The 19,465-nt window shown below is 34.1% G+C and overlaps 1 protein-coding gene across 2 annotated transcripts in view; it reads right to left on the bottom strand.

The window, feature by feature from the left end:
• Positions 1-13,235: 13,235 nt before the first annotated feature.
• Positions 13,236-19,465, bottom strand: part of LOC123541297 (tumor susceptibility gene 101 protein-like) — a 53,767-nt gene continuing 47,537 nt past the window's right edge. For both annotated transcript variants that reach the window (XM_045326716.2, XM_045326715.2), the window contains 3 exons: positions 18,286-18,449; positions 17,635-17,719; positions 13,236-17,018 (listed from right to left, as the gene is read on the bottom strand). In XM_045326716.2, the coding sequence (XP_045182651.2) occupies positions 16,978-17,018; positions 17,635-17,719; positions 18,286-18,449 (290 nt within the window). In that variant the 3' untranslated portion in view covers positions 13,236-16,977. The remainder of the gene's footprint in view (positions 17,019-17,634; positions 17,720-18,285; positions 18,450-19,465) is intronic.

Below are 19,465 nucleotides of genomic sequence, written 5' to 3' on the forward strand. Positions count from 1 at the left end.
AGTCCCGTAGTCCTAGCAACGTTTGTCAGTCTCTTCGGCTTGTCATGCATGTGTCCATGAGAGTGAGACAGCTTGGCAGTGTCATCTGCAAAGTCAAGGTCTTGAAGTTTTCCCGTTAGGGTCCACTGAATTTCTCTTGGTTGGACCATGCTGTTTTTTAGAACCAGTCAATCACCAGCGAAATGATTAGACGAGATTGAGGGCATCCTTGCCTGACTCCGGTGTTGACCTCAATAGATGACGACAGGTCGGCGTTGTGGATGACTCTGCAGCTGGTGTTCCTGTAGAGGCTCTATGTAATATTGACGGTCTTCTGTGGGATGCCATTATATCTGAGGATTCGCCAAATTGTTGCATGATCCACCATGTCAAACGCCTTCTTGAAGTCGACGTACAGCGGTGGCTGCCACTCCAACGATTGCTCGATGATGATGCGTAGAATTGCAATCTTGTCGATGCATAATCTCCCGGCCCGAAAACAGCGGTTCTGATCCTTTCCAGGATCATCCTTGTAAGGACTTTGCTGGGTACTGAAAGAATCCCTATCCCTCCCCAGTTCTGGCAGTCGCTGGGAACTCCTGTCTTTGGAAGCTTTACAATGTAGCCAGTCCTCCACTCTTCAGGTATGACTTTATTATCTAATGCTTCTTGTAGGATGCTGACCATAATGTATGCTGTGGTGTCTGGGTTCTGGAGCTTTCCCATTTGTCATCTTCTTGATGTCACTTACTATTTTTTCTTGCTAATGGGACCCATGTTAACGTCTAACACTTCCCTCTTTTCTATGATGGATGGATTTGACACGGATGTGCCATTGAGAAGGCCGCTAAAGTGTTCCTTCCATCGGTAAAACTAGCTTGCTGAGGACCTCCCCATCACTTCCCCTATCCGGTCGGTTTTTGTTGGCCTTACTTCCTGACAGCTTCCGTGCGAAGTTCTAGAGTGTCCTCATGTCTTTCTTGCCCGCTTTTTCTATGCTGCTTCAGCAAGTCCGTCTCGTATTGCACTCCTCTTTACGTCCGTGTTATTCAGGGTGTATTCATTTTTATTAGACTGCATGCAAAAGTTTTTCTTGATCATAGGAAATATCTGACGTAATTGACATTAAACGTTATAGGTATCAGTAGGGGAACGTCCCGTTCGGGAATTCAATTTACGGTTATCCCTACTTTCAGAACAGGAAACATTTTACTGAATATAGTAAATTGTTTGCCGTTCGGAAAGCAAATAATCCTTTTTTACTTGTTCATCAAAAGACCTGGTGCATAAGAGTATACCAGGTGTCATTAGATAGTGTATTCTAATTTAAACCTTGATACTCTATTTAAATGTCTACCGTTCAGACTTTTTAGTGGCTTAACAATTTTTGACTTAACTTTTACATTTCTAAATTTCAGTTTTCCGAACAGGAAACCTAACTTCCCGATTGAGCAACACATCTATGTATATGTATACTGAATTGCAATCAGACATAAAGACCCCTTTTCAACCTTTTTACCTGTTTTCGAACTTTTGTTCACGTGCATATGAAGCTCTTATTGATGCATGCTATTGCACAAAATCATTTCGGGCCAGTATAATGTTACGCAAGATAACATTTTGCAACAAGAACTGTGTTTTTTTCTAGGAATAAGTGCTGAAGCATCAGGAAATATCATTTTGATTTAGCAATCATCAAGCAGTACAATAAAGTATATTTCTCAAGTTTGCAATAGTGTATTTCATTTAATGATACCGTGCGTATTCTTATGCACCTAAAACAAAGATCAAAATGATGATTTTACTTCCCGAATGAGAAGCAGGTTACATGTTCTATATTTAGTACCAAGTTTATCTATTCAGGGAGTAAAAAAGCAAAGATTTACGTTCTGAACGGGAAGTTTCTCCTCCTGGGTTTGGGAAACTTTTTGCTTTTATTATTATTATTATTATTATTATTATTATAAGCCACATTTATATAGCACTCTTTTCATATAGAAATACTTCATGTGAGGAAACCATCCAGCTAGATTACAGAAGGTCGGTGGTTCTACCCAGGTGCCCGCTCGTGATGAAAAAAATCACGGAGGGACACCTAGGGTCTTTCTCCACCAATAAAGCTGGAAAGTCGTCATATGACCTATAACTGTGTCGGTGCGACGTTAAATCCAACAAAATAAATAAATAAATAAATAAATAAATATAAAAGTACGTTCAAATGTGCTTTACATTAAAACATTTATATAATGTTCAATATAAAAAGGTAGTTGAACTATTATAGAATGAATTTAAAATTGCATTACGGTAATAAGATACAAAGTGTACCTTTCAAATAAAGGTAAGCACTATAGCGTAAAAAATAACTGACCACTTAAAGATACAGGTTAGAGAAAAACAGAAGACATCCCACATGTTGGACAAACAGAATTAACCAGTATGATGCCTGTTAAATACACCAAAGCATGCAAACCGTCCCGGATGGTTGGGTCAATCTCCACCTAAAAGGTCCTGAGAACATCCATCACTCCTCCCGCAGAAAACAAAAAAAAAATCATCCATTATACATCCCACAGAAAAAAAACAACAAAACACTGTTTATATCATTCTGTCACATTAGAGTACTATATTAGCGTTCTTGATTGGCCGGCAATGTACCTTCATTATTCTACCAGGTAATTAGTAAGATTGGTTCCCAAAGAAGTGTATGGAATAAAGCGTCTTCAGCGTTTTTTTTTTTTTTTTTTTTTTTTTTTTTTTGCAAGGTCTTGCAGTTCTTACGACAGATGGGAGAGTATTCTCTCTTAAACCTCTTGTCACCACATAGCACTGTCCGACATTTGGGCACCACAGTCGTTATGCATTTTTCTGGGATCTCAGATTTCTGGATGGCGAATATATTTCTAATATGTTCACTACAGAAGCTGATGATTGATCTTCGGGTGCTGTATATGTATGTGTTAGAATTCTGTATTCTACCCTACACTGGAGTTCACGCAGGTGTTATATGGTCGTATCTTGATGTTTTGGTTACAATTCGAGTTGTCATATTTTCGTCATATTGTAGTTTGTTCATTGACTGTTTTGGAACCCCATATAGAAGGGAGTTACAATAGTCCAAGAGAGTTGATTAACGATTTGGTTGCATTTGCGGTTATATATTGTCTGATGTGACTAATTTGCTGCAAATGATCATAGGAATTCCTACACACACTATTTACATGTTGCTCCATCCTCATGTTCGTGTCCAGGAAGGCACAGAGGTTCCTGACACTACATTATTGTTTGACTTCAGAGCCGTCCACTTTCACAGATATGTTAGAAACAGACTGTGCTTTGTGCTCAGATAAAATATAATTAATTATGTCTTTTCAGAATTGAGTTTCAGCTTTGCAAGGTATTCATCCAACCTACTGTATCCTTTAAACAACCTTCAACGCGATGGATGGTCTCTCCATTCTGTTTATCGGTTTGAAGGATTGTTATGACTGCGAATCGTCCGCATAGAAATGATTGTTCAGTCCGTGTTTTCTGCAGATAGCTCCGAATGGTTTTGTGTACATTGTGTAGTTCTTTGGCTCCAGGACAGACCCTTGGGGTACATTGTACTTCATGAGCACTGGTCAAAGTCTATGCATACGGTCTTATAGCGGTCACTAAAGTATGACATCATCCATGTGAGTGGCTTGACTGTAATACCAAAGTGACGTTCTAGGCGGTTAATCAACGTCCCGTGTGTCAAATGCAGCAGAGAGATCGCTCATCATAAAGATATTCACATTGTTCTTATCCAACGATTCAAGAAGTCACTGAAATCTTGTGCGAGATGCTGTGGGGATGAATGTGATTGTATCGCCATGAAAAATGTTGGTAATCTCTAATGGTTAGTCCCATATGAATCAATATTTAGCTTGTTTTAGCATCTTATTTGTTCAGCACACTGTGTTCGGCACATTTGGTGATCGATTGTGAGCTTATCTTCACGCCATGTCCGCTCTAATTTTCGTTTCTGATGTTTCGCTTCGTGGAGTTGCTCGGTATACCAAGGATATGAAGGTCTTAACACAATAGTCTTAGTAGTCAAAAGGGCGTGTTTGTCTACTATAGAAATTATCTGAATATAATTCTTCTCTAATTCATCAATATCAGATGGAGTGCATTGAATGTTAAAGAAATATATTCTTCGAATATCTTCTCGAAATGAGTTAATGTTGATGAAATGTTATTTTCTGTACGACACAGTTTTTTTATGTACTGGGGGTGGTTTGGAAGCTTTAGTATCGAATATCACAGCAAAATGATCAAGTAACACCTTTTCATTGGAATCAGAGAATCCAGGATATATGACCTCGATATTCGAGACCGTGACATCATTATCTCTGTTTATCATTCCATCCAACATATGCCCAGCAACATGTGTTGGTTCTAGTACATGTTGACGCATGTAACATGCATCTAGACTGCTTATAAATTTTTGTGTCACTATTTTCCGGTAAATCAAGATGGAAGTTTAGGTCCCACACAATGATGGTTTTCTTTGGAAGTGGGTAGCTGTGTATATTGGCAAGCCGTAAGTCTATGGAGTGCCCGCCTGTAACCTGTAGCTACTTTGCAATCCATATGACTCAAATTGGGAAAATTCGTTATCTTTGCTTGATGTGGCAATTTTCATTTGTACGGCTACCTTGTGAATGATCGCTAGGACTCCGCGAGAAATGTCTCAGTTATGGTTCAGATGTCGAATTCATTTGTAAGAATGATGTCACATATGGAGAGTGTACTTTTTCACTGGTCGTGTATTGATTGGACAAATCTTTTTAAGGAATATACATTTTTAGTTTCTATCCGTATTAAGTTGGTACCATTTATCTCAATGATAGTATCAAATGCTCGTCAAATCTGATTTTATCCAATTTTTTTAAACAAATCAGAAATTGTTTGAATGAGCACAGCTGTTGACCACAACCAAAAATGACCACACATTTTATGAAAGCAGCTAGACTTATAGAAAAGTATTTTTGAGGTTCTAGATCATAGATGACTTCAGGCTTGTGCTTATTGATAATTATAATTTTATTAACTATAATTAATACACAAATTGATATAATTACAAGTCATTATTAATTGAGACAAAAATAAATCAACAAAATTGTAATCAATTAATTACTGACTCAGATTTGACTGATTATTTTCATTTAAATCTAATTATTCTCAAGTATTGTTCCTTATCTACAATTACTGCACAGGTGAAATTTCACACAGTTAAGTAGCCATAGTTTATACCTATTGTGCTGTAAATAACAAGGTCTCAACACCGTTTGTATTCTTTCAATACGTATAGGTTTAAGGTTCATTTCTAGTCTTTAATTGCGTTTGCCACATAAAGCAGGCATTTGCATTATTTATTTATTTTTAGAAAAAAAATGTATTGATGAAAATAGCGTAACTTACAGTAATTTCCTCTTGCATTTTTCTTTTTCAATCTATTAAAACAGATAGCAGGGAAACAAGTTTTTGTCCAGTACTGACTAATATAAAATAATTTTATATAACTCTAGAGTGATTTCTAAGAAAATACAGAAGTGTCACTTCATATACAGAGACCAACTTGTAAGAACTACATTATTAGTCTGGTTTGCGTATAGTTAGGCACACAATGAACTTAGCTGCATTGAAATGTTTTATTTTGCTGAACGATACAAGTGAAAATTTCAAGACATGATTTGATGAAAATTGATTATAATTGATTACTTGTCATGAATAATATCATGAATAATTGTAATTAATTATTTTTTAGTCTCAGAACCTTAGTAATTAATTGTAATTTAATTTAGAATATTGCCAAAATATTTTTAATTAATTAATATTTTATTTTATAAAATAATTAGGCACAACCCTGGATGAGTTCAGAGACATGTTTTGAACGAAGTGATCAATATTTTTCCAAAAAAAAAATGAAAATGAGAAATAAAAAGAACAAAGTCACGATAAAAGATGCATTTTGTAAGTGGCCAATAATGGCATGAAAAAGACATTAATTTGTTTTTTATATATTACTGTAATTTATGCCCTTTAACAATATTTACATGCATTTTATGTGATTTAAGCAAGGGATGGAAAAGTAGTGATATAAATAATAATATAAGTATAATAAAAGTAAAAACAAATTTTAAAAAGGCTTCTTTTGTCCTTGTTAATAGCGCCAAGATGCTTTCTAATTACCAAGCACTTCTTACTTTATTTTCGACATAACAGCATAGTTTCCCCCACGGCACTCTCGCTTTTGTCAATTTTCCTTGATGAGATTTCATTCAGGTCTGTATTTCAATACGCACACTCTGCTCTTAAGACTGGGACCTAGGTATCATATTGTCGGAAATAGGGTTCGGGATGACATATACATATTTTTACGGGTGTGTATGGATATGACTATTGCTTATGAAAAATGAGGTTTTGACCAAATCGCTATTGCGAAATGCCGAAATCCAGATGGCTACAAGAACATTTGAAATTAATCCTTGATATGCAACACATCCCACATGTATATATTTGGTTTTTCGGCAGTCTAAATGTTCCGAACTACTGGTTGCATGTTTACATACATAGCAGAACAATTTTTCTGGACTCTTTTTCATATTTTCTTACATGCTTGCCTGAATTGTTTTCAAAGGGCTAAAATTCATAATTTTAGCGCTATATCTATTTTTGTTTCTGTTATAATACTTAATAATTATAACCAAAGTGTCTCCAAATTTCTATATATTTCAAGTAACAATGGCTTGTACAAAATGGGTGGGAGAACTACAGAAAATGAATGTTTATGAGCATGCGTCCTGGCAATAATCTGCTTGTAAAAATATAATAACAGCAGAAGTATTATTTTGCAAAAATGATAGTACATAGATGACCTGTTAAGGTCGAAATCATTCTGAAGATTAACACATGAAAACATGTATTGCTAATTTGACATAGTAGGGGCTATTTGCATATCAACAGATGGTGTCTTAAGGCAATTTCTATTAGGTAACACCTTAATGTCATTAGCAGTGATAATGGTTGCAACCAAATGATGTGGCTTGAAAAACCCAATTTTCCATATCCTTCCCGTATCTGTAACGTAATGAAACGTGTGAGTGTCTGATGGCCCTTTCATGCTTCCGTTAAATCAACATTTATTGCACGAAATTCATTTTGAAAATTTTTCTGAAATGTCTAGGTCTGCAGCTTTCAAATACGGAAATATCTAACATCCAGATAACGTCAGAAAGGACCTTTTGAGTGATTTGACGAAGTTCCAAAAATTTCTATGTACCCTTGCTCCGTTACAGACCCCTATGGGATTTGTGCTTCAAATATGTTTTCGTAGATGAAAAGCTTACATGTCATGCTAAAGCCGTGTATTTTCAAATCGTTATAAAATGCTGAAAATTGACTCCCCATTAGCAAAAAGGAGAAAAAGAAGTCCACGCGCATACATTTTGTCGGTGTGAACCCTGTGCGTGACCCCTGACTATCGACCAATCCAAAGGTGACTTTCGTTCTCAAGTTTAGCATGTCTGCTTTCGTTTTCTGTACTTAGGAAATAGCTGATGGTCGAATGACGTCATTTTTGTGTTGTCAAAAACAGACATGTGCCCTGTGTCCTAAGAATATAATCTTTTGAAAATGTTTTGGTGTGTTCTCCTGGAGTATCTTATGTAATAACCATATTGATTTGTAAATCTGATTTTGATATCTACCATGCGCCAACACCAAGGACCATAAAGTCACATGTTTGCATTTCCTTAAGTAATGCAAAAGAATAGCAAGTTATTTTATTTATAATCACTATCAATCTATCTACATATGGCGACACAACAACTTTGCGCACGTTATTCTTTGAATCAGAGAAAATAAACATAGTTGGGTTCATAAAATGTATCTTTTACAAAAATGAAATATGCGTCATTCCATAGATACAGCGTGTAACCTGAAATGAAGTTTAGCCTCCTTTGCCGAGTGTTAAAGGTCTCTAACTTCGAATCACTTGCCACTCACCGATGCGGTTTCGAGTCTTACACGGGGCGTTGAATTCAACATAAAGCCGGCTAACGTCAGGTATGTAGTTCTTCCCAGGTACTTGTCCGTGATGAAATAATGCACTTTTGGGCATCTTGAGTCTTCCTCTTCCATCAAAGCTGGAAAGTCGCCATATGACCTTAATTATACCGGTGCGAAGTTATATCCAACAAAAACAAAAATAAAATGGTTGATAGTCGGAGTCTATATATTTATGACAGCTTCAAATAATTTGATATGATTAATGCAGTAAGTACTTTATCATTTGATTATACAAACGAATTATATTTTCCTTAGTAGCAATGATAGAAATAAAAGACTCATAACCTAGTCCTTTCTGTTTTTTTTTTCACCTCGATCCAGACATCGACAAGTACAGGTCATTAGTAATTTAATGTTGTTTTTTTTTTTTTTTAATCTACGTACTTTTACTGATAATTTACGATGATTTAAACAAATATGAATCAGGTTATTTTGCCTAGCGAGTGAAACAAAAATGCGCGTCTGCGGTAGCTATCATTTTATGCTATTTACGATCGAGAAGTATATTTGCTAAACTGCATGAGGTCTGTTTATGTAACCAATATCTGCATTAGGCAGATCTGAAGTATTTACAATTTGACAGTACGAAAGAGTTTTTAGTATGTGTTAACAAAATTGTTTTACCACTCACTGTTCTATTATGAAACGTCTACCAGGATACCGTAACAGATATCTAAAGCATTTTGGCAATGACTTTTAGCAGGTTTTATTTATGGGGATACGCCACGAACAGGGGAATTCCCCAGTTCAATCTAACAATGCCACGTTAATCCTTACCTCGAAATTAGTCATCTCTCGAAATTTGAGCCTATTCTGAGCGATAAAAATTTATTCCCCGGTTTGCAGGTTCTAGTCATACACATTTCTCACACACAATTAGAATTTTACCAGAGTGTGTATCCTTTGCAATTTTCTGCAGTTCCCCAGTTAACCTGTATACAACTCGTAGCACATACACACCAAGGTTTAAATCATTATCACTGATTAACACATGTTTTCGTCATTTTATGCTCTTATATTTGTTTCCGCCAAAACAGCGGTTACTTCGAGTACAAAGTTGATTTTTACATTGCATATTTTGCATTTTTAATAAAAAAAAAAAACTTAATAAATTTAGATGTTCACGTTACGGACAGATATATCCTGTAGAAAAATTGTCACCAGAATCCGCAACCTGAAGCACATTATTTTAATACTTATAGTTCTACAGAAAAGTCTATGTGTAAAGTATGAAATCTCAAAGTCTCAGTGTGCTACACATACCAAGGGTAATTTTTACAATACATGATGCTCATTGACCAAAAGGAGAATTTTTCCTACCACTGACATTCCTATCTTTCAACTCTAAGTATGAATATGGCATACAATTATCTGGTCAATTCAGGTCAATTCAGCTGTTTCTTCAGTTTTCATTCTCCTACCTTTGTAATTATACTATATATACGTTTTCGTGATTGAAACTCTAGTAAGTATTGCTTGCAATTAAATCATGTCCGCTTTCAAAAAGGAAAATCGTCACAAAATTGGGAAAAAAGATTTTCTAAGAGTGGGATCCGAACCTATGACCCTCACAAATTCTGAAAAATTATCTGTGTAAAGTGAAGGTACTAGTGAAGCCTGGTTTTCTAGAAATAAGATAGAAACAAAAACTTCTTAATAAATATACGAAAAATAATTGGTAACCAAAACTGCTGTTTGTTTAATTCTTTGTTAATATTAATTGCGATTGTCAGGCAAGAATTAACGATTTTCATGCAAAAATCAGGGACTGCGTATCATTGCGAAGGTCTAATGAACGATTTCCCGATATTTGATTCTTGTTTCCACATATCAAACCTTAAATGTTATTTTGCAAATATGCGCAAAAGTCTTTTTCTAAGAAAATCATCTTTTCGTTAGCCACACTGCGGGGAATCACGTGATCAAAATAATCTCTAAACCAAAATGAATTTAAGAATAATGTCGAATAATATTGAAGAATATTTTGCTGTAAATCTAAAATATACCCTATCATATGCCAACATACATGTATCCTAAAACTACATAGATTTCAATCACAATCACCTTCTGATTATCTGGAACACTTAAAAAAGTGATACTTCATATTTTCCTTAGTGTTTATAATCAGGATATCTATTATCATTGTCAACTCCATGATAATTTAACAATTTTCATTAGTCATATGATAGGCTTTGTTTAAATTTCATATCTTATCATGACAGGAAATTTATTCATGTTCTTCAAAATATAACTTTGGTTTAGAGATTATATTGATCATGTGATTCCCCACAGTTGTTAGCCTGTTATCGGATAAAAATAAATGCTTTGTCACTGTTATTCTTCCTGATTTAAAGTTATGTGCTCTCGGCGATATATGACCATTTTGTGTCGATTTGCCGTAAAACCCAACTCACTCACTAAGGTTATGTGCTATCTTATTCAAATTAATTACCTCAATAATTCTATTGTTTTCGTCTTAATTTTAACACAAATTTGCCTTCACTCTCAGCGAGGGTCATGGGTTCATATCCTACCCTGGGAACGTCATTTTTACCATTTTGTAATACCTTACTTTTTGAAATTTACCATGATTAAAAAGCAAACGGCACTAGAGTCTAAATCCATATAATGTATACAATGTATATACAGTTGTATAATGATACAATATTTCAAAGGTAGGAACACAACAGCTGAAAAATATGTTTAATATTACCCCGTTTGGGAAATAATCTCAGTGGTAAGTTGCCTGTTATTTTTGTTGTACTCGAATATACATGATTTCCTTAATCCGAATGATTTTTATAGGAAGCACTAATATGTTTTGACTGTTAATACTGTCTTTGGAACGAGTAGAATTCAACTGCAAATGGTAGCATGTTGGTCTACAATATTGTGTCTGTAAATCAGTTCTTTTATTTAGACAGAATTGAAGGAAAAATTGTCTGCCTAACACAGCTTTATGCCTAATGGAAAATGTTAGTTAAAACATGAAGAAGGAACTACAATATACAATATTACTTAATATCGAAGTTCAACAATTCTTGCAAGCAACGCAAAGTGACTGAAATACGAAATTGATACAAACAGATACTGTTTTGTGCTATATTATATCTCGGCATCATGTATCTAGTTCGTTCTTTGATTGTTCTATGTCCTTTCATAAACAGTTATTTTAATGTAAACTTCTGATATTTTTAATTGAATGTCGAAAGATTGACGTACTACATGTACCTACTGACGTACTCATATGTATGTTATGTAACAGGTGCTTCGGCATACACCATTTTAATAGCTAGTTCCTCGTTTCAACTATACACACGCACCCGTTTAGTTATACACTTGTACTTCATTTAGTCTTTACACTAATTCCCCGTTTTGTTGAAACACACAGTTCACATTTCGTCGATACACAAACACCCGTTTGTTACACATTTACCTCAGTTGGTTTAAACACAACATTCCCCGTATCTCATTGCTTAACAATTGAAGATAGCTTCAATCTAAAGTCTCGGATAATTTAAAAATGATAAGAATAACAGTTGATAGAAATATGATGACTGTAGCTGCAAAAATAAAGAAGTTCCCAGTTGGTAGGTTTATGACTTAAATCCCCGATTGGTTGCGTTTACATGTATGCGTGTGTGTGTGTGTGTGCGTGCGTGCGTGCGTGCGTGTCTGCATGTGTACGGGAGTTAAGTTTATGTGTTTGGGGGAGGGGGTGGGAGGTAGCATTTTAAACAAGAATACTGCATGTGTGTGACATGTTTCTAAGACCAAATGTTACGTGTATAAAGCGTATTTCAAGTAATCCTGAAATGATTTTTAAACTTAATTTACACATACAAGATCAGTCTATTGTAATGTAACTACATGCAGTATTTCATGAATATACTTCAAACTCGACATATCGACATCATACACAAAATAAATGAAATCAGCCAAGCTTTGACCTTGTTAATTTTCCTTAAGTTTAAAAATCTTTCTAAGCACGGTTTGTTTATATGCGTAAGCCTCGTACCCTATTCAAATCTGTTTTATTGTTTCTTTGATCTTTAACATTTTTTAGGCTTTCATTGCATATATAACTCAGAAATCAACACGCAGGCTGAGTATGCCACGCCATGCCAAGCAACGCGCCTAAGGACGACCTTTAGATCAATGACTGGTACTTCTACAAAACAAAAACTAACGTTTCAATCTTTAGTGCACGCATCAATCGAAGTACGATCCTGAAATATCTCGTTTACGTCCCATAGTTGTACGTTGTATATCTATCTGGCTATGGTCTAATTCCATATTTTATATCACAAACATATTCGAAAATGAAAATTAAAAAATAAACATACTAAACCGAGATTGGATTCTTCCAGAACACTTGGTTAATCAAACAGTTGAGGCAAAGGGAAATTCCTTAGACAAAAAAAAAAATATGCCCAAGGCCAAAAACTTCACCGAGGCAACTGAGGCAGAAAGTCGACAGAAGCAATTAAGGTAGAAAAAATGACCAAGGCAAGTGTCTCGGTTGCCATAGAAACTTGTCGTACTTAAGCTTATAATGAAAATATTCATTAAAATGTATCAAAATCTCAAGTCATTGAAAAAGTAACACAATATTTGCCTTTCTATGATTTTACCTATATTGTACAGTATCTAGTAAAGCAATAGCTATGAAAACTAACTCGTTGATAGGAACTAGCAAGTATGGAGTTAAATGTTTATCTCACTTCGTAAGTTAAACACTTATACAATAATAAAATGAACTATGGAAATTTTGTACAATTATTATTATTTTTTTATATGACATTGATGAAGTACTAGACTTCTGAGATTTTTCGATAATTTCAAGTGTTCACTGTCAGCGGTTTTCATATAAATTATATATCCAGACAGTTATTTTTTGAAGTAATACATTGATAAAACCCCAAAATAATGAAAATACGAGATATTATAGCGAAAAAAGGAATATGTCTGTTTGCTGTTACATGATTAAATAGCTGTATGACTGTGTTTGGAGAGCTCTGTGCCTCCGGGAAATCTACCCTTACCTCTTATCTTTAATAAGGTCAAATTACGGCTTATTAGTCCCAACTTGTTTCACCATTAACAAGGATCATCAGGTTTTGTTTTGTAAGCGTACATGGAATATATAAAAACTAATACCACAGAAAACAAATATATTTAAAAATCATCCATTTTCATATTTAAAAACAAGATTCTAACTTTACGTCATTCCTTGTTACATTGTTTCCTTTTCAAATTGCTGAATATTTCATTAAGATGTCCTTACATATATGGAAATATATTATCTTTAAAACTCTATGGCAAATTCAATCAATTTCATATGGTCTACAAAAGCTTTATCAAAATAGACAAATCAGCGATTTGTAAAATAAGCGATATTACTATAAGTAATATGACCTGTTAACTGTGTTAACATATTTATTACATGTATATTATTATTAGTGAAAATGCCATGAAAGCGAATTCACACGCTTTTTGTTAGACTTATATCCCTGGTGAATGGTTTGCGCTTGTGAGAATCCTAATTTTCCCGAATTCTTGATTTTGCTGCCATGGTTTCTAAAACATGTCCTCATTGAGAATATAAAAACATTCAGTTATATATTTTAAACAATGCGACAAAAATAGGGCTTTATTTAGTTTGTGTATCAAACCTCATTAACAAAAATGTTATAACACTTAAAATCGTTGAAAATATTACAGTACTGGTCTAACTGCAGATAATCTTTTTACAGTATCAAATGTTTTTATTATTCAATGATAAAAATTATGTACATATTAACATGTATTAAGAAGTGCGGAATAATGCGTTTTATCTTGAACTCCTTTTATTATCTTTATAAACTAATATAGAGTCTTTTCAGTAATATTCCGAAGAAAGAAAATATATTCATGACACTGTGTCAATTAAGTGCTGACCTAAAGTCTACAAATCACAACAAGTTATTAAATATTTGATGGAAAGATGCTCATACATTCAAGAAGAGTTTCAATTGCCTGAGTAACAACAGAAAGATCTTTAAGAGACAGATACATCGATATAGAAATTGACCCTACGTCATTGCTTGTGCGATATTACAAATCAGAAACGAAGTGAACAGAGTATCTTTGCGTATGTCACAGAGATATGCCTGACGAATCATTTTCGTTGAGAGATAATTTCTACGGAACATTCGTTGTCGAAGAAGGAGCAAAACTTGTAGGAAAAACAAAATAACAAATAGATGTAGTCGCGTCACATTTAGAGGGTATTGAGTCATTTGTTAAACAGTCACTTTAATTCGAGCTGCAGCGGACTAAAAATGAAATAAGAACCCTTCAAGATCCTGTCGTATTTGAAATACTTATAGTAAAATTCGACATCTTAAAACAGTTATACTAAAGTAAAATGCATGAACCATTCAGTAAGCAATCTCCTTTTCTGTGTATTACTGATATATATGTATAATTTTATTATGTATAAAGTGGTTTCATTTACAAAAGTTATACTAGATTATCTTAAAGACGGCTAAAAAGTGCCGCTATGATTATTATTATTATTATTATTATTATACCACATTTATATAGCACTCTTTTCATGCACATGTACACGTTCAAAAGTGCTCTACAGAATAAATTGCAAAAATACAAACAAATACGCATACAATTATGAAATGATATGCGTATTTATTCTTTTAGTTTTAGGGTAACATTTTCACTGGTCTACCATATCCCCTCACCATATCTGTTTATGCTTCAGATATAATTAAAGTCTTTTTTCCCCGGTACAAAACATAGCAATAACTTTTCTGTAAGAATGTGTGTTTCATGTAATAATTATATTTCAGTTATGGGTTTTGTAACATCTTCTTTATTATTCTCTATCCAAAATGTAAACTATTATTTACTTAAAAACACCTGGACCTATCTCTTCTGGTCTAAACTTAAAAAGAAATTGTATGAAATCGAGCGATCAAAGTTAAAACTATGATGTATTCTCGACGAGGTACATGAATTTATTTGAAATAAGAAAATAATCTAACGTAAAAGCTATATTGGAACGTACTTTTTAACGAAAAATAAACCTTTTTTTATTATCTCTGGATTAAGGACCCTAGTTGCTTTTTTTCAGTCATATTTTTGAATAATCTGTTTACGACATTTCAAGTGTGAATTGGTGTTCCAACCTTTTTGTCAATATCGGGCTCAATCACAACATTAAAATCGAACTCTATTCAAAGAATAATGCTACATGTACATTCCAACGAAATAAAACCAAATAACCAACAGAATAACACAAGGTCGAAGAAAGCAGACTTCCCGAACCGCAACCCAAAAGCAGTGTACTAGTATGTATAAAGTTGCAAACGATAAACATACACTTACATTCATATATCTTGTGTATGCTAGAAAGAAAATAAAATGCTTTCATTTTCGTATTAACAACATTGATGCAGTAGTATGAAGGATGAATCTGTCCATGAATTTCCATGATCTGACGTCATTCACAAACACATGATTGAAAGGGTCTCTTGTTCGAAAGAGCAGTTTGCACTGAAATTTCAAAAGGAATTTTAAAGCGGCATGCCTCCAGATCGTTCGACAACAAAACAATTGTTTTTAGATATCTTGAAATAAATGCTATATTTCTTAAGAAGGCTTTAAAACTTAATTACTGACAAACTTTATGTTACGGAAACACATGGGTATTTGCTGTTTTTAGCACTTTTTACGATGAAAATCGAAAAGCGTTTGTCACGCTTTTACTCCAGGTAAACTGTCTCGATTAAAAATATCTATATTTTGAAGTCATTATTTACTACTTCAGCTATAGCGCTTTTGGTTACGACGACGGGAAAATGTCTTTATTGCCGCGGCGGTCCGGGCTTTGATTCCCGACGCAGTCATCTTTTCTCTTGATTTTGGAATTTTTTAAATTTTTTAGAAATAAAAATTCATATTCTAATGTTCATAATATCACCAAAATTTCAATTTGAAAGAAAGATTATTTTTAGCCAAATCTGGAGGCATGCTGCTTTAAACCATAGAAATAACTTCCCTCTGATGGCACTCCGAAGCGACTATTTGATTTTTACTGGATTTAATGATGTTTTTAAAAGTGATCAAGAACAGTATCTTATCTGATGACGAATTACGATTTAATGTGAGCGAGATTGTTTAACTCTTCTACTTGAAAATTGAAAAAGAAGTTTGGCATGATATTTATTTCGATTTTCTTATATCCACAGAGAAAACACACTCCCTGTATAGCAACCTACTGTAAAATGTGAATATATGGACTGAATGTTTTGTTGTTAACACGAGTATGAAAGACATTTGGATTTGTAGCTGATATGCAATATTTGGGCTTGCAGGAAGTCCCAATATGATCTACACCTATCTTAACGCACAAAAAATAACATTTATTCCAAAAATAGACGAATTATGTAGACCAAAATTATATAGACAACGTGATAAACAAATACAGGCACAGAGGGGTGGAGGGGTTGGAGCACCGCCTTGAAGAGCGCATGGTGGTCCTAAAGGTAGGCATGAAAATGACAGTAAATGCAAAGACCACTTGAGATTTGAAGGACACTGATATGTAAGACATTACTAGCAAAATAAGTATTAAAAGTAGCATTTGCACTTATAGTAGATTTACCACCGTAGTACATGTACACACAAATTACTACGATTGTCATTGCAATTACATTTTATCATTTAGAAATATTTTGTGGTTCTTGGTAGCCGTAAGTCTACGATGATATCTTAGACATTCCTTGCAGAAGAATTCCTTGCAGTCCACACAGTATCCCTCAGCGCCCACCGAAATATTTTCCGCACGTTGACATGTATCACAGTTTGCATCAGACTCATGTTCTTCGCTATTTGACTTTCTTATTCGCTTTCTCCGGTAGACTCTTTGCTTTCATTTCTCCCTGTAATGTATTAAAGTAGACAATTAGGTAATTGTTTAAATAGCGTAGATTGTACATGTAATACAATTTTCATGTTTACAAAAGAGTAAAATATGTAACGGCAAACCGTTCAGACATATCAAATCATAAAATCGCCTGAAATGCGCAAATTTTCAAAACAAAACCAAACCAAATTTTCCCTGAAGTTTTCATTTTAAAATTGACAGTATTTCACTATATCAGTCGTTTCCCTCTATTTAGTATTTATGTTGTTTTCTGTTTGACTAATGCAACAAATATGTTATCTATTTTTATTTCACTGAAAACAGGAAATCTTTTGTATCTCTGTGACATGGTATAATGTATTACCCTGTTACAGAATATACTGGTAGTGGTACTGTAGTATTATTTCGAGAACTTATTCTTAAGAGGAATTAAACTCCAGGTGTTTCATAATACTTATATTATTGTGTTTTGGCATCAATATCATTTGCTGCTTGATGACCCTGTCTGCATTATCTCATCAATTGATACACGTTGCAAAAAGTGAAAGTTTATGTGAAAATACCTGCTCTACATTACATATTACTGGTTTAATAAAATAAAAAGATACTGTATGATCTGTCTCTGACAATACCTTGTTTAAACGTCGAGTAAACCGGTGGTTCTTCGCCGAAAACAATCGTCAAAATCTGGATTAATCCAAGTAAGTCCGATTCCGGCTGAAAATACATGTTAGTCAACTGACAATTTATTAAATATTTCAACTTGAACTCTATTATCAGTATGACAGGAAGTTCTATTTACATAGTTATTGCTAGCTTTGTTTATACGTAAGACATGACATGAACCCTAACTCTTGAAAAGTTTTCGTAGGTACCGTCTGAGTGAACAAAAAACCTTTCCTATGAGAAGTCTCCTTTGAACTATATATTTCACTGTTTCCATGAAACCAATAAGTTAAGGCAACAATTATATACCATGTAGTCCACCAAATTTGCTGTAAAAGAATAAAACCAATCAGCAACAATGTAGCACATAAAAAGTTCTCAACGGTCCGTGTAATGTAGGCCTTCCTGGGACATGGTCTGTCAGCAAACCTACCATAGACATCGGAAACATTTTACACAGTCACATCACATAAGTAGCAGACTTAACTGGAAGTCTTCACGTTTTTAAGTCACTATTATGAAAAACTTGTGCTTGAAGAAACTATTATGAATACACTTGTGTTTGAAGTAACTATAGTTTGAAAGAAAAATGCTTTATATCTACAAAGATGTCTTACATGTTTCCACTCTCTAAGGTATGGCAGGTCTATTTTTCCATTCATGTCAACATTTCGGCCAGACTTAATCTGCATCGTTGACGTTGGTCTCACATAGACTATTGGAGGATTGTAAGGATGTTTATTCATAAGCCATATTGATACAGGTATATTGTATGTCGCACCTAAAAGGTTGAAATATGCAATAAATACTTTCATTTGTTTTCAGTTTTATTTCAGAACCACCAACCCAGGATGTTTCGGAAATGTGATTATCGTATTAAAAGCAACCACAGAAAATACATTACTTAGACTAACAGTTAACTACGTGTATAGTCGATATGTTAAGTCGCATGAGGAAACTGACAAAACTGTTCTTGATATAGCGCCTACAATACGAAGTGTGTTTTGGCGTTTTGTATCAAAAATGTTAAGGGGTTTGCTATATTTTGACTTACCCTAACTTGCTTTAAATGTTAAAGTAACAATTGGTAATGCATTGAAAAGCGACATGTTACAGTCACATAACGCTTTTACTTTTATATAAGGGAAAGATAAAGCACAACTTTTCGGATAAAGAGTAATAGTACTGCAAAAGCAGAAATTGTCACAAGTCTTTAATTTTCGCTATATTTGCGAGACGTGTATATTGCGAAAATTAATCCTCGCGTAAATATTCATCATTAGCATAATTTTAATTAAAGTAAGATTGATTTCATTTTTAAAATTTCGCGAATATTAAACCTCGCGAACATACCCAAAATGTCAATTTCGCGAATTTTTGACACAGCGAAAATATTTGCTTTTACAATACGCGTAATGACAAGGTTATATAAGCATAAATGTCAGTATTACATAAATTATGAACTTGTATGATCAACGTCATAAAGGTAGGTAATAAAGACAATGCATTCAATAATGCTTTCTTCAATGTTAATCAAATATGTCATACATTTGATACATACAATTGTGTTGGAAAACGGTTATCAAACGACATGAATACATTTGATGTTCACAACAAAAGTGTGGCTGCCAAATTGTAAACAAAGCCATTATGGCTCATTAAGTCACTGATGAGATTTACCGAGCTTATACTATCAATTAAAACGAAAGACAAAGACGTAAGATCATAGTACTATTTCACAAACATATACTGGTACATACAATCATAATCAAAGCTGTCGTGAGTTGACAGGCGTTG

This window comes from Mercenaria mercenaria, chromosome 16, assembly GCF_021730395.1.
Source record: "Mercenaria mercenaria strain notata chromosome 16, MADL_Memer_1, whole genome shotgun sequence".
Taxonomy (NCBI): domain Eukaryota; kingdom Metazoa; phylum Mollusca; class Bivalvia; order Venerida; family Veneridae; genus Mercenaria; species Mercenaria mercenaria.